This window comes from Danio rerio, chromosome 2 (assembly GCF_049306965.1).
Source record: "Danio rerio strain Tuebingen ecotype United States chromosome 2, GRCz12tu, whole genome shotgun sequence".
Lineage (NCBI taxonomy): Eukaryota > Metazoa > Chordata > Actinopteri > Cypriniformes > Danionidae > Danio > Danio rerio.
The window spans coordinates 8,343,503-8,358,172 of NC_133177.1; the positions used below are offsets into that span (position 1 = coordinate 8,343,503).

Here is a 14,670-nt window from a genome sequence, read left to right on the forward strand (position 1 = left end):
AAAAAATATGCTCTCCGCTGTGGCGCATGGTCTAACAGGGTTGAGCTTATTCTCTTAATGAGTTATGGGTGTGTTTTGAGAATAAACAAATCAGAGTCTCATCCCCCATTCCCTTTAAGAGTCAGTTGAGTCGCGGCATGGCGCCTTTGCTATTTACATGGTGGACTTTGTAAATGTAAAAACTCAGCGCTTCACTAGTGAGAAATCAGTTAAACAGACCATCTGCAGCGAGAGGATAAAGAATGAGCCTCCTCCAATCTGCCTTTACTTTCAATTTCTCTCTTTCGTGGATAAGGAAACGTGTTGTACGCACAGACATTAGCCTACATTATAATTTTGTTTGTTAAGCGCAAAGATTTGTTTCAAAAATATTTTTTAAATTCAGTTCTAAATTCCATCAAATGAATAAATGAACAATAATAACGAAGTGTGGTTAGTTATATCTAAACACACATGCTTTGCCACATATGGTCTAAAACCTGAAAGGTGGACAAATCTAAGCTTGTTTGTAATAAAAACAAATATAAATATGCAAAAGCAAGTTGTCGTGAATAAACTGAAAAAAGCCCCCCCCCCCCCCCTCCCCCCATTTTTTTCTTTTTCATTTGTAACAATATTTGTATATTGATGTACATCCTGGTGTGTTTTAAGCAATGTGTAAAAGCAAAGGGCACAACTAGCCCGCTCTGCGATGGACTCTATAGCACACTCTATTTTAGTTCCTCAAAATAGCAACACATCTTAATACATCTCCTTTCACGACCAGAACACCAATGTGTCCAGAAAGTGGCGCAATTGGATTTACTATTTTAACAACGTGGCGCAAAACAGGAAAATTAAGATTGCGCTGACCTGAAAATAGCAACACATCGGGGCAATCACGTCCTGCCCCTTATTGCGCCAAGTGTATGAAAGGGCTCAATATGTCAGTGAATTTAAGACATTTTAAGGCCTAAAAATTTAGGTTTTGAAATTTATAACATTTTAAAACTTTTTAAAACCCAGCAGACACCCACTAAAAACCATGAAGCACTTTTCATTTATCTTTTATTGTTTTCATTTGTGCCTTATTTTTTGTATATTTTATGCAGATGCCCTCAACCAAACAAAATCATCCCAATCAATGTAAAATCAAGATTTTTTTCTGAAGAGAATTACTCGTGAATTATATTCAGATCGCAATATACACTTGTAGTCAAAATTATTAGCCCTCCTGTATAATTTTTTTCCACCCCAACATCTGTTTCTTGGAAAGATTTTCTCAACACATTTCTAAACATAAGTTTCAATAACTCATTTCTAATAACTTTTATCTTTGCCATGATGACAGTACACAATATTTGACTAGATATTTAGATTGTTTAAGATACTAGTATTCAGCTTAAAGTGACATTTAAAGGCTTAATTAAGTTAATTTATTTATTTACTTTATTTATTTATACAGGGACAATGTACAACATGACATGTTGTGCCAGAGTTAGCTATAAAGCTAATTTACATCTGTAGTCCCTGGGCAGGAAGTAACAAATTTAACAGTTATAACAAATACAATATACACTTACAGTACAATAAATACAATACATCATTTGTCAATAAAATGAAATCAAATCAGTGGCTGCATATTTGATTTTGTTTTAGCCAAATTATTAAATTAAGAACAGTTTTAAAATTATTAAAAGTGCTGCTCTCTCTGATATACACTGGTATTTTATTCCATCTTCTTTAATTAGGCAAGTTAGAGTAATTGTCCAAGTCATTGTATAACAATGGTTTGTTCTTTAGGCGATTCATTGCTATATGGTTTCAGGGGACTATTGATATTTACCTTAAATGTTTTTTTTTTATTAAAAACTGCTTTAATTCTAAAAGAAAATAGTATTATTGGAAATACTGTGGGAAAATGCCTTGCTCTGTTAAACATCATTTGGGAAATATTTTTAAAAATTATTTTTAAAAAATGGGATAATAGTTCTGACTTCAACTCAATGTACATTGCAGAAAAAGCAGAAAATCGTCAGTTTTTTCCCAATATCATGCATCCCTAGTGCTTGTGTTGATTAAAATGCTCTTTTTATTTGGACAGGAACAAAAAAATGCCCCAAAACTCACCCCGCTTTCAGGATAGGTGGTCCACGCCAGCTCTGTAGTAGCCCACCTGCTGTCCATAAGAGTCTCTGCAAAACAAGCAATCAATGAGGCTCAGTAAACAGCGAAAACCTCCCTTCCAAACACACAACAGAGCATCGTCGCGTTAAAAACCGTAATTTGCCCAGCGACATATCAAAGCACTTCACTCATTTGAATTCCCTGCATACTCTGAGCAAGGCCTAATCACTGTTTTCAGTCTGCACACTAATAACGCCATCCGCATTTATCTCGCCGCTCCAGCTCTGGCCTGTGGCTGATCTGAGAACAGATCCTGTTGCGTACCGCAGGGATGCTCGCAGGGCCGGTGACATTCTGCATCCCAGGCGCTCGCTGTTCTTTAAACACACTCCGATCAGTGGAGCAAAACTGTGTGAGCCGGCTTCCGCGAATTAACCGCACATGCCAATGTTTTATTCACTTTGCAAGTCTGCGTTTCGATGAAGCCGATGTGACACACACACACACACACACATCTGTGAGCAAATACATGGAATATTTAGAGCAGAACATCAACTTAGCTGATTAATGTGCGCATGATAACCGTACACATGGCGTTTATGTGGATTGTACACCTCGCTTTAACAGCGCTGTAAATCACAGAGAGGGAGTTCATTGTGTGATGAAATAGCTGTAAGGGTATCTCGGCGTGTGAAATATTCATCTAATTGGAGGGAAGTTCTTTTGATGCTTTGATCAATTCCTCATGACCGCATTGAGTCTTTCCTTACGGCTCTTTGCATCTGTGCGTTTTGGCTGTATTGTGGAGCACGGCATCACGATGCTTCTTTTTTTTTCGTACACGTTGCAGCTCATTGCAGTCTGTTTCACACAAACGAGTGTACAGGATGTACTTTGAAACTTTGGTATTGTAGAGTCAGCAGATGTACAAAACGTCTCATTATATTTTCTGAAATCTCTTCCGAACTCCCCTAGAGTTTGAGGATGGGAAAGTACAAAGGAACACAAACAATCTTTGGAGGGAGTTTGTGATGTTTGTGAGGCGGAAAAATAAGAGCGGCACTTATACTGTTTTATTATAAAAATCACATTTGTAAAAGTATAACTGGATTTCTGTTGGACAATCAATTGTCATATGTGATATATTGAAGATAAATTATGATATATATATACAGTTGAAGTCAGAGTTATTAGCCCTCCTGAATTATTAGCCCCCTTATACACTGAAAACCCTAATAAGTTGACTGAACTTAAATAATTGAGTAAACTTGTTGGCTCAATTTCATTAAGTAATGGAGTCTCCCAAAACTTGCATGTTTAAGTTTATTTAACTTGCCAGTTTTGTCAGAATTACACACACACACAAACACATGTATGTATATATATATATATATATATATATATATATATATATATATATATATACACACACACACACACACACACACACACACACAGTTGAAGTCAGAATTATTACCCCATCCCATTTAAAACTGCTTTTATTCTAGCTGTAATAAAACAAATAAGACTTCCTCCAGAAGAAAAAAAATATTATCAGACATTATTACAAGATTTCCTTTTTCTGTTGAACATAATTTGGGAAATATTTAAAAAAAGAAAAAAAATACAAAGAGGGCTAATAATTCTGCCTTCAACTATATATATATATATATATATATATATATATATATATATATATATATATATATATATATATATATATATATATATATATATATATATATATATATATATGTGTGTGTGTGTGTGTGTGTGTGTGTGTGTGTCCATGTGTGTAATAAAATACTGTGAAAACAGAAAATAGTTAGCCATTTATTCATATTATAATGAATAATTATACCTGAAGCCATTTGTTTTCTGATTTAAAAAAGCCCTTGCACTTAAAAGATTGCACATCTTAGAATTTTACAGTCCACATTTGTGAAAATGACCTATTGTGAAAATCACCTAAGGATTATTTATGATTTTTAGCTCACCACACATCTTACGTTTATGAAGTTTCATGGTACATAAGTTAAATTAACTCATATTTTTGAGTGATAGGACCAAAATGCTAAATTTTAAGTTATGTTCAGTCAACTAAAGACAACATTAGGGTTTACACTGTATATTTTTTTGCCAATTCCTGTTTAACAGAAATATTCCAACACATTTCTTAACATAATAACTCATTTCTAATAACTGATTTCTTTTATCTTTGCCATAAGGACAGCACATAATATTTTAACTATATATATATATATATATATATATATATATATATATATATATATATATATATATATATATATATATATATATATATATATAGTTAAAGTCAGAATTATTAGCCCTCTTTGTATTTTTTTTTAAATATATTTTCATGATACTACACTGTAAAAATCCCAATAAGTCAAGGTAACTCAAACCATTTTAGGAAATTAATTGCAACAAACCATTTAAGTTCAAAAACTAATCCTAATGAGTACTCTGAACTTAATCTATTTGAGTAAATGAAGCAATTTGAGCACAGTGAAACCCAATAAATGAAAAGAACTTAAACCAACTGAGTACTGAGAACACCCAATAAGTTAAGGCAGCTCAAACCATTTGAGTTAAACTAATCTATATGAGTACTGTGATCTTAATCAATTTAAGTTGAAGTATCTAAGTATATTTAATTATCACATTACCTTCAACACTGAGTTCAAAACTCTTTTCAAATGAGTAGAATTAACTTTCCGTAGATTTTGAGTTAACTACACTCATTTCATTTGGTAAAGTTGATTGTTGGGTTTTACAGTGTAGTATTCAGCTTAAAGTGACATTTAAAGGCTTAATTAGGCAGGTTAGGGTAATCAGGCAAGTCATTGTATAATGATGGTATGTTCTGTAGACTAAATATATTGCTTAAGGGGGCTAATAATATTGACCTTAAAATGCTGTTTAAAAAATAAGAACAGCTTTTATTCTAGCCAAAATAAAACAAATAAGCCTTTGTCTAGAAGAAAAAAATATTATAGGAAATACTGTGAAAAATTCCTTGCTCTGTTAAACATCATTTGGAAAATATTTGAAAAAGAAACAAAAAGTGTTTGACTTCAGCTGTATATCACAATGTCAGATCTGCTAAGGCCAGTATTATTAGCCCTCTTGTTGTCTAATGATTTCCCTATTTAACCTTAGTTAACCTAATTAGTTGAGCCTTTAAACTGCACTTTAAGTTAAATACTATTATCTTGCACAATAACTTCATCATGGCTAAATGAAGTCATTAGATTAGTTATTAAAATTATTATGTTTCAAAATGTGTCGAAAACAATTTGATTTGATTAAATAAAAAAATATATAAGGAAGAATAAAAATGTTAAAAATGTCTTTAACAGTAAATATTTAAGCAGCTTTCACACCAAGCTAGGCATGTACCAGAATAAATTTCTGAAGATATGATAACCTTGAATAAAATATCTGTATTGTGTTTATTGCTGGGCGAAGCAGTGGCACAGTATGTAGTGCTGTCGCCTCACAGCAAGAAGGTCGCTGGGTCGAGCCTCGGCTCAGTTGGCGTTTCTGTGTGGAGTTTGCATGTTCTCCCTGCGTTCGAGTGGGTTTTCTCCGGGTGCTCCGGTTTCCCCCACAGTCCAAAGACACGTGGTACAGATGAATTGGGTAGGCTAAATTGTCCGTAGTATGTGTGTGTGTGGATGTTAACCAGAGAGATGGGTTGCAGCTGGAAGGGCATCCGCTGCATAAAAACTTGCTGGATAAGGTTCTGGTTCATTCCGCTGTGGCGACCCCGGATTATTAAAGGGACTAATCCGACAAGAAAATGAATGAATGTTTACTGCTGCAAAGTAATTTCTTTTTAAATGTCTTCGTAAAAAAACTTTTTTCCTCATTTAACACAATATCTTAAAATTTAGGAAACATTTTTTATATTTTTGAACAGTAAACATGTCAGGCTATATAATTAAAATAAACCACTAAATTCTTCATTAGCTTCAAAAACACAGATTTCCTTACAGCACTTTTACATATACCTTAGAAATGGTACAACAAAACATTTTTACGGTTTTCATACCTTGACTTTAACATACAGCGTTAAACCTTAAAACCGTTTATCGTCCCATGCCTACACAAAACATGATAACTAAACTAAAATTATAGTTTTAATAAATATTTTAATTCCTACATACAGTAAAAGTGGTCCACACTACAACAATAATGACCAGTGTTGGGGAAAATTACTCTAGAAAGTGATGCATTACAATATTGCGTTCCTCCCTAAAAAAGTAACTAGTTGCATTACTTCGTTACTTTTTATGATAAGTAATGCATTATGTTACTTTTGAGATACTTTTTTAGTTACTTTTTCAATACTCTTGCAGAACTTGAGGGTTTTTTCTTCTCTTTTTAAAATAGAAGAGCTCTGCAATTAACAACACACTCTATATTCTTCTTTTATTAAAAAAAAAAAACATTAAAATAATGTAGGATAAAGTTATCTTCAGCGTACATTCTGACCCTAGAACGACACATGCCGTATATACAGATAAATAAAAGTTAAAAGCAATGTGTTTGCTACATTTGATTTTGTCTAATTAAATATAGTAAAGTTTTGTCTTATTAAGTAAAATCCCTGTCCTTTCAGATAATCCTCTTTCACTTGTCTTCCATGTTTCTGAAATAATGAGAATTTTCCATCACAGAAATGTAAGAGAAATGTACTCGTTACTTAGAAAAGTAATATTACTATGTAACTTGCATTATTTGTAATGCATTACCCCCAACGCTGACTATGACAGATGATATCATATCATTTGACTGGAAACCTTTTTTTTTCCAACAAATGAAATCAATAAATGATCATTTAAACATTGGGCAATCAGAATCCACCTGACTTTATATAGAGCTTAAGCGTATTATTTTGTAATAAAATTGTAAAAAAAAAAAAAAAAAAAAAAAAACATTAACCCTACTTAAAACCAGAGTGATGACAATTATAAACAAGGCTAGTGAATCCACTTGACTTTAAAAGCTTAATTATATGAAACAGCTGACCCAGGTTCATTGAAAATACATTACTGCCTACATTTCTGTAAAAAAAAACCAAGCTGTGCACTAAAACTAAACCTATCTCATAGTGTTAATGCATTTCAAACTGAGATAAAACTGATCTTAAATTTTGCTGAAGCAACCATTTCCTTTTCCCTTGTTTCTACGTGGCTTTTGAGTTAATTTATTGATTCATGGGCTTACATGTCACAAGTAAACTGCCATAACACATGTATGTGTACTATTATGCCAACAACAGCACAATTAGTCAATGATCTGCCCCTATAATAATATGTTTTTGCATATGCAACTGTAGCGTTGTTGTGTCTAAAATGTGTTCACTGTAGTTAGACTTAAATGGACTTAACACCCTGCAGTGCCATAAGGCTGTGCAATTTGACAATATATATTGTATAGACCAAATGAAAAGTCTGTTGTTTCATAATGTGCTCTATTGTTTATACACTGTAGAAAATGGTAAGTTATAAATAATTACTTTGTGTTGGGACAACATGAAGACATTGGGCCCTATCATACACCCGGCGCAATGTGGCGCAAGTCGCGATGCAATAGTTGTTTGCTAGTTTCAGCTTGGCGCAAGAGTCGTTTTGATGTTTTGCGCCACGCTGTTTAAACAGCAAATGCATTTGCGCTCATATGTGCGCCCATAGGCGTTCTGGTCTAAAAAAGAAGGCGTATTGAGGTGCATTGCTGGCGCGTTGCTATTTTGAGGAACTTGAAGGTTCAAATAGATCAGATCAAAGCTGGTCTATTGTCCAGCACAGTTAGTTGTGCGCCTCGCTTACACATTGCTTAATACAGACAGGGTGTAGAGCAATACACAAATATCTTAACAAACGAAAAATAATTAAAATATTAAGGATATTTCTAGGATATAATGTAGATATATAGCCTTTAGGATATAAATATAAAGGATTAAAATATTACAAAACATAATATTTTCTAGCCTACATAAATATAAAAACTAAACTTTCATGCCTTCTTCATCTGGGGGGGCTTTTTCAATTTATTCAGAACAATTTGCTTTTGTATAATGTTATTATTATTAGCAGTATTATTTATTATATGCATATGTATATTTGTTTTATTAAAAACAAGCTTAGATTTGCCCACCTGTCAGGTTTTAGACCATATGGGGCACAGCATGTGTATTAGTATATAACTCAGTTGTTTGACCACACTTCGTTTTTATTGTTCATTTATAAGTTTGATGGAAATTAGAACTGAATTTAGAAACAGTTTTGAAACTAATTTTTGTGCTTAACAAACTAAATTAATTATTTATAGGCTAATGGATGTCTGTGTGTACAAGGTTTCCCTATCCACGAGAGCGAAATGAAAGTAGATAATGATGAGGCCATTTCTCTCATTCTCGCGCTGCAGATGCTCTGTTTAACTGTTTTTTTGGTAGTGAAATTCTCAGTTTTTCCACTTACAAAGTCCGTCGTGTAAATAGTAAATGAGTGGATGGTGCAACGCAACTGACTCTTAAAGGGAATGGGAGATGAGACTCTGATTGGTTTATTCTCAAAACACACCTATAACTCTTTAAAAAAAAATAAGCTCAACCCTTTTAGACCATGCGCCGCGGCGCAAAGCGGATTTTTCCGTCCGTAAATTAGCAAAAGTGGATTCCGACACGCCCTAATTGTTTTTGCGCTTTGCACATGGATCATCAAAATAGAGCCCATTAAGTTAACGCATTAGTTTTTTACAGATTTAAGTGAATTGAACATAAAACTATTAAGCTGTCCTAAAAAAAAACTCAAAATCTACACTGTAAAAATGCAGATTGTTCCACACAATTGTTCCACACAATTTATTCATGTTGTCCCAACACAAATTGATTAAGTTAACTTAACAATTTTAACAAATTTATGTGGATTGAACACATAAAAAAATTAAGTTGTCCAAATGAAATCTCAAGAATTGGGTTTTTTCAGCTCATTTTAAATAAGTAGTTTGAACAAGCAAAAAAAAAAAAAATTATATATATATATATATATATATATATATATATATATATATATATATATATATATATATATATATATATATATATATATATATATTTTACTGCCTGTATTCATTAGGAAAGTATTTTATATCTCTACATTTTATACTATGTTTATTTTGTTTGTCCTGAAGTTCTATAAAAAGTGAAAAATACGATCACATGAATGAGTACATTTTCAAGTAAATACTTTAAAATGTTAAAACAAAAACAAAATGAAACAGTGCCTTCCATGTATATAAACATGTATATGAATTATAAATTGATTACATTTACATACATTTACAGAAAATGTACTATATCACGATACATATATATGTGTGTGTGTGTATATATGTATGTGTGTGTGCGTGTGTATGTGTGTATATAAATATATATATATATATATATATATATATATATATATATATATATATATATATATATATATATATATATATATATATATATATATATATATCGTTATCAGGATATGAGATGAGTTATATCATGATATGATATTTTTGTCATATCACCCAGCCCTACAGTGCCACATAAAGCAGACATCAACACAAGCAAGTTATGCTACTTTTACATAATAATTGCTTGTGTACAGTATGGTTGTTCCAATGCTATCTCACAACAATTCGTAACTTTTTGATTTAGCGCCTAATTCATATGAATTTGTACGATCTCATTCATACAATTCAGTATGATTTGCTCACCCCCCTATGATGGTTGGGTTTAGGGGTGGGGTTTGGTACCACACCTCCTTTTTAAAATCATACATTTTCATACGACTGAACTCATATGAATGGGGTATATGCACAGCTAGTGTTTTTCAGCCAATGATGAACTTCTGTTTAGAGCTATTTTCAATTTCATAAGGTTCCTTTTACAGTATCAACGTTGTAATATATTTTAAATATATTCAGTTTAATAGGCATAAGCATCCATTTGGTTGCTAAAGCTTAAAAAGAGACGAACGACCGTTTAAATGCAGGCACCATCTAGCCATGGGACGATAACCGTTTTCAAGGTATGCCGCGGTTTAGAAAAGTCAAGGTTTTAAAACCGCCAAAATTTTCTGCTATACCGTCCCTAAGGTATATTAAGGCATGTTAAATTATTATTATTATTTTTTTTTAGGACAACAGTATCTCCAGCAGAAAATATCTCCAAAGATGCAGTTTTAAATAGTAAAGAAATTCAAGAGTTCACACTTAGCTGATGATTGATAGTAAAGCTAGTTTGGCGTGCTGTCCCGGGAGAGAGCCCTGAGCTTATAAGATCCTCGAGCCCTGGGCTCCCCCCCCCGTTGCAAGGCGAGAGGGGAGTTTGAGCTCAGGTAGATCTCGATGACTCCCCTTCTTGCTTGTTGTAGCTAAAAGTCAGATATGTATACTGAAAGGGGAACTCGGAGGTTAGCGAATGTATTTTGATTAATTATTTAGAGTGCTTGTTTTTGAACAGTGGGAGGAAACCGGGGGACCCGGGGAAAACCCACGCGACCACGGGGAGAACAAGCAAACTCCGCACAGAAATGCCGTCTGGTTTGGAAAGGAATTAAACCAGGGGCATTCTTGCTGTGAGGCAACAGCGCTAATCACTGGCCACCGTGACGCCCGTTTGAAAGGAGGGAAAGTAGGGTTGGGTGGGGGGGGTTTCTTCGAGACGGAGTGATTGAGATGAGAAAAGTCTGGTTATTTATAGTGAGTTAAGGATCGTCTGATAGGATAATCAGTCATTAGCTAAAGTTGGAACAGCTGCGAACAATCATAAGCACGTGATCCTCTCGAAATTTGTTTATGAATAAACTTCACTCTGTGAAATAGTAAAGCCGGACATGTTTACTGTTCCAAAATATTATAAAAGTTTCTCAAAATAAATGTTATTGTGTTCAAAGGGGAAAAAAGCTTTTTTTTTTTTTTACCAAGACATTTAAAAGAATATATTTTAGAGCAGTAATCACAATACCCTGATACTGTGAAACCGTGATATTTTTATTCAAGGATATCATACCGTCAGAATCTTGTACCGGCCCATGCCTAATGAAATCATCAGCGGCAGGTTAGTGCAGAAATTCCATCGAAAATACTGGGGTGAACTTAATTTCCATATTTTAAAAACATTAATGCAGTGCTTCTTGTTTGTTCTGATACCCACTTTATATCGTATCTCAGCCTGGCAGTGAAGATTGCAATTTTTTAAAGAAATCAGAACTTAATCGCAGCAATTTTGTATGGGATGACAATTAACAGGAAGCCCTGAGGCTGGTGGACTGAATTTAAAAGTCTGTGTGCATTTACCCATTAGCCACTAAAGTGACAAAATGCAAAATAGTTACGTTTCCTCATGAGATCAGACTGTAATTCTAAAGGCCTGGGTGTTTAATTTTAGGCACAACTGCATCAAAGCAGCTTTCAAATATGTGCGGAAGAGTGCAGATTGACATGTTTGACACATGCGCAGTCTTAGACTGTCTTAACAACATTCACCTTGCGCATGTGTTGTTGCGCAAGGACTGTCTGCATGGAAAAAAATACTAATTATCTACACGCAGAGGGTGTGTGATGAAAGTTGCGTAAGGAGGACAATGCTCAGAGTATGCTTAAGGGCCATTCACACTGACAAGGTAGTGAAGTGGAAAAAATAAAACACATTTACTGCATTTTTAATGCTGTGTTTTGTGTGAGATGCTGCAAAAGAGATTAGACATAAAAGCAATGGTCAAGCACGTCCATCTGGCACATATAAGCGGAGCAGTTGAATGCGAAAAACATATGTGTGTTATTACAAAAGCGGAAACCTGTCACCCCTACTTAGGACACAGTAACTGGGCTAAAACACATAACATTTGTTTTATATTTGGAGCGCGTAGTGCCTTGGGGAAGGTTGTGACAGATGGACTGAATTGACACAAGGGACCCTGGATGCAGCTCTACACTTTTTCCTCTTGTCGTGAGGTGCTCGGCACCACTTGACCTCCATTGGAAGTGTAACTAATGTAGTCTGTTAAGAAACCTGCTCGGAAACTAGGCCTGTGAGTCAAACACCTACTCTCGCTCTCTCTCTAGATACACACACACACACTATCGATTGAGATCCTGACAGTGAAACTGATGAAGAATCGAGGTAGTCATGGCCAAGGTGAAGAAGTATCTGGCTCTACTGTAGTTAAGGGCTATTCTGATGCCAGCGTGTATGTGCTTAAGATACCAAACGAAATTCTGCCTTGAGACTCAAATGTTTGGTCATACAACAGCCTTGTTTTTACCTAGCAAAAATTTGTTTTGACATTACGAGAGGGTTAGACGAATTGGTGTGTGTACTTATAAGACTAACATAAGTGCTCTCTACAAAAATGTAGTGGAAAGTAAACAAACCTCGAAGGTATCAATCGCCTTTCTCTCCCCCCCCAAAACCACACCTAGGCTCAATACTAGTCACGTTTTTACCTCACTGCTGTTTTTAAAACATCACCTGACTTGGATATAATGTCGAAAAACGGATTGTTACTTTGATGAGACTACAATTTTCTCACCTATACAATTCTTTGAACAGCTGCAATCATGAAAGCCAATTAGCATGTGTGGCAATTACAATGAAGTGATGCTGCTATCACAACTATCAGGGTGACTTAAAAGCCTTTAGGGTGAAATGTGTCACACCAGAGCAACAGGGGGCTTTCAGCAGCTCTGAACCATGTGTCACAAGCAGCACAAAGCACATCTGAAAAATCTAAAAACTACATGGGATTTTTAATACGGCGATGATTGAAGCGAAAGGTTGTTATGATAATCTCCGAGGGCTCTCGCGAGTAAATTAAAAATGGTGTGTAAACGTGTTCAAACAACTGCAAAAGGATTCATTTAGCCTGTGGTTTACAGTTTGTTATACCTTATAACAAAGGCACGGACTAACAACATCGTCTGTATCAATATGTGCTATGGGCATGCCACAAAACAAACACCTTGCTGCTTTGTTTGCAGCTTTAGAACAGGGTTTTAAAACAATTCACTATAAGAGACCTTTAAATGAATCCGAATTATGTAAATCAAACGCAATTTCGGATATATTAAATAATGGTATTGCCGTGAACACTAAAATAAGACAGTAAAGGTATTAAACCTATGTTTTGTCTTTTTATTTAAACGCCCAATATGTTCTATTGTACATCTGCATATGTTTTATTATCCAGCCGAAGCGTTTCAGCCTGTAAATAAAATGCAAAATCGCACCATTTAAGTTCTAGTCGAAGTTTTCCAACCCGAACAGTCCGCGCCGTCCGTAAATCACAAGGTTATAAGTTCTGCTCTATCTCTTTTCTCTCTATATATATTTGTTATTAAATGTTCTAATCTTTCCGTGAATAGACTAGCAAAAGGGGTGACCAACAGCAGCTCGCAATCCGAGTGGCCCCGTAACAAAGAGCGTTTGCACTTACCCTCAACAGCGAGAATAACGGGAACCCAAAGGCTGTATAATAACAGCGAATAATCCATTGTCATGAAGCTTGAGGATGCAACATGAAGAAGCGTTTTGTCTATGTGTCACCGGGACAGAAAGTCTCGTTAAATCTCAGCATTCATGATCGAATTCACGCCTTGAGAGAGAGAAAAAAACAGCCTGTGAAAAATGCACAGCTCCGCTTTGGTGTGGTTGTCTTCGCGTCTTTCATTCGGACCACGGAATCCACGGATGCTCTTCCTCTATCATGCTCTTCTACATGTGTGGCATCATCCTCCTCATCCTCCGTGTGAAAGAAGCTGTTGATTCTTTGCGACTGCACGGAGGAGTGTCAGTTGCGAGGAATGATTGGGGGGCGAAAAGCTCTATTGGTCCCATGACAAAACCCTGCGGGATACCGCTGATAACTTACACACTAAGTAGAATACTCTGCTATGTTCTTTTATTTGTGCATGTTTTTTTTTTTTGTGTTAAATATATGTGCTTCTTTTATTGTTTATGTCACAGTGCATGAATAGCACAAGAATCCTCAGAAGCTGATTTGTAGGGAATTGGGAATGTATGGGTATTCTTTGATGCACAGCGCCACTCGCTGTTTGTTTACTGCAGGAATTGGTGTGCTGTAGTTTAAGAAGGGAGTGACTTGGCAATTGGCCACAGAGAGTCACGTAGCAGTCACCCAGCACCAATAATAAAATCATCATCCAGCTTTCTGCTGATTAAATAATAGGCTGCACGTTGAAGGCTGTGGAAAACTGTAAACAGTCTTCAAAAGCTGTAAATTATTGATATGTACAGTACAGTGCTGGGCAGTTTTTCCCCTAAATGCAATCTGGCGCTTCTTTGATCTTTAAAAACAGGAATACAAAAGAAGAGCGTAAACCACACTTTTATAAACACAAAGAGTGTCTTACGCAAGTTTTATGAAAGTATAATCAAAAAGTGTAAAATTCAATACAAAAAAAAAATGCAATAGTTGATTAAACCAATGTTACCCAACCTTGTTCCTGGAGGCACACCAACAG

General features: G+C 34.9%; 1 protein-coding gene across 5 annotated transcripts in view; it reads right to left on the minus strand.

The window, feature by feature from the left end:
* Positions 1 to 14,113, minus strand: part of ephb3a (eph receptor B3a) — a 109,973-nt gene extending 95,860 nt beyond the window's left edge. For 4 of the 5 annotated variants that reach the window (XR_012384973.1, XR_012384962.1, XM_068222928.2 and 1 more), the window contains exons 1-2: positions 13,623 to 13,978; positions 2,110 to 2,174 (exon numbers count right to left, since the gene is read on the minus strand). Coding sequence is in view for 3 of the 5 variants with exons in the window: in XM_068222928.2 (XP_068079029.1) it covers positions 2,110 to 2,174; positions 13,623 to 13,686 (129 nt within the window). In the remaining 2 variants the exon portion in view is untranslated. Of the gene's footprint in view, positions 1 to 2,109; positions 2,175 to 13,622 lie in introns of all 5 variants that reach the window. The other variant, NM_131097.2, reaches the window with a different exon arrangement.
* Positions 14,114 to 14,670: the final 557 nt, after the last annotated feature.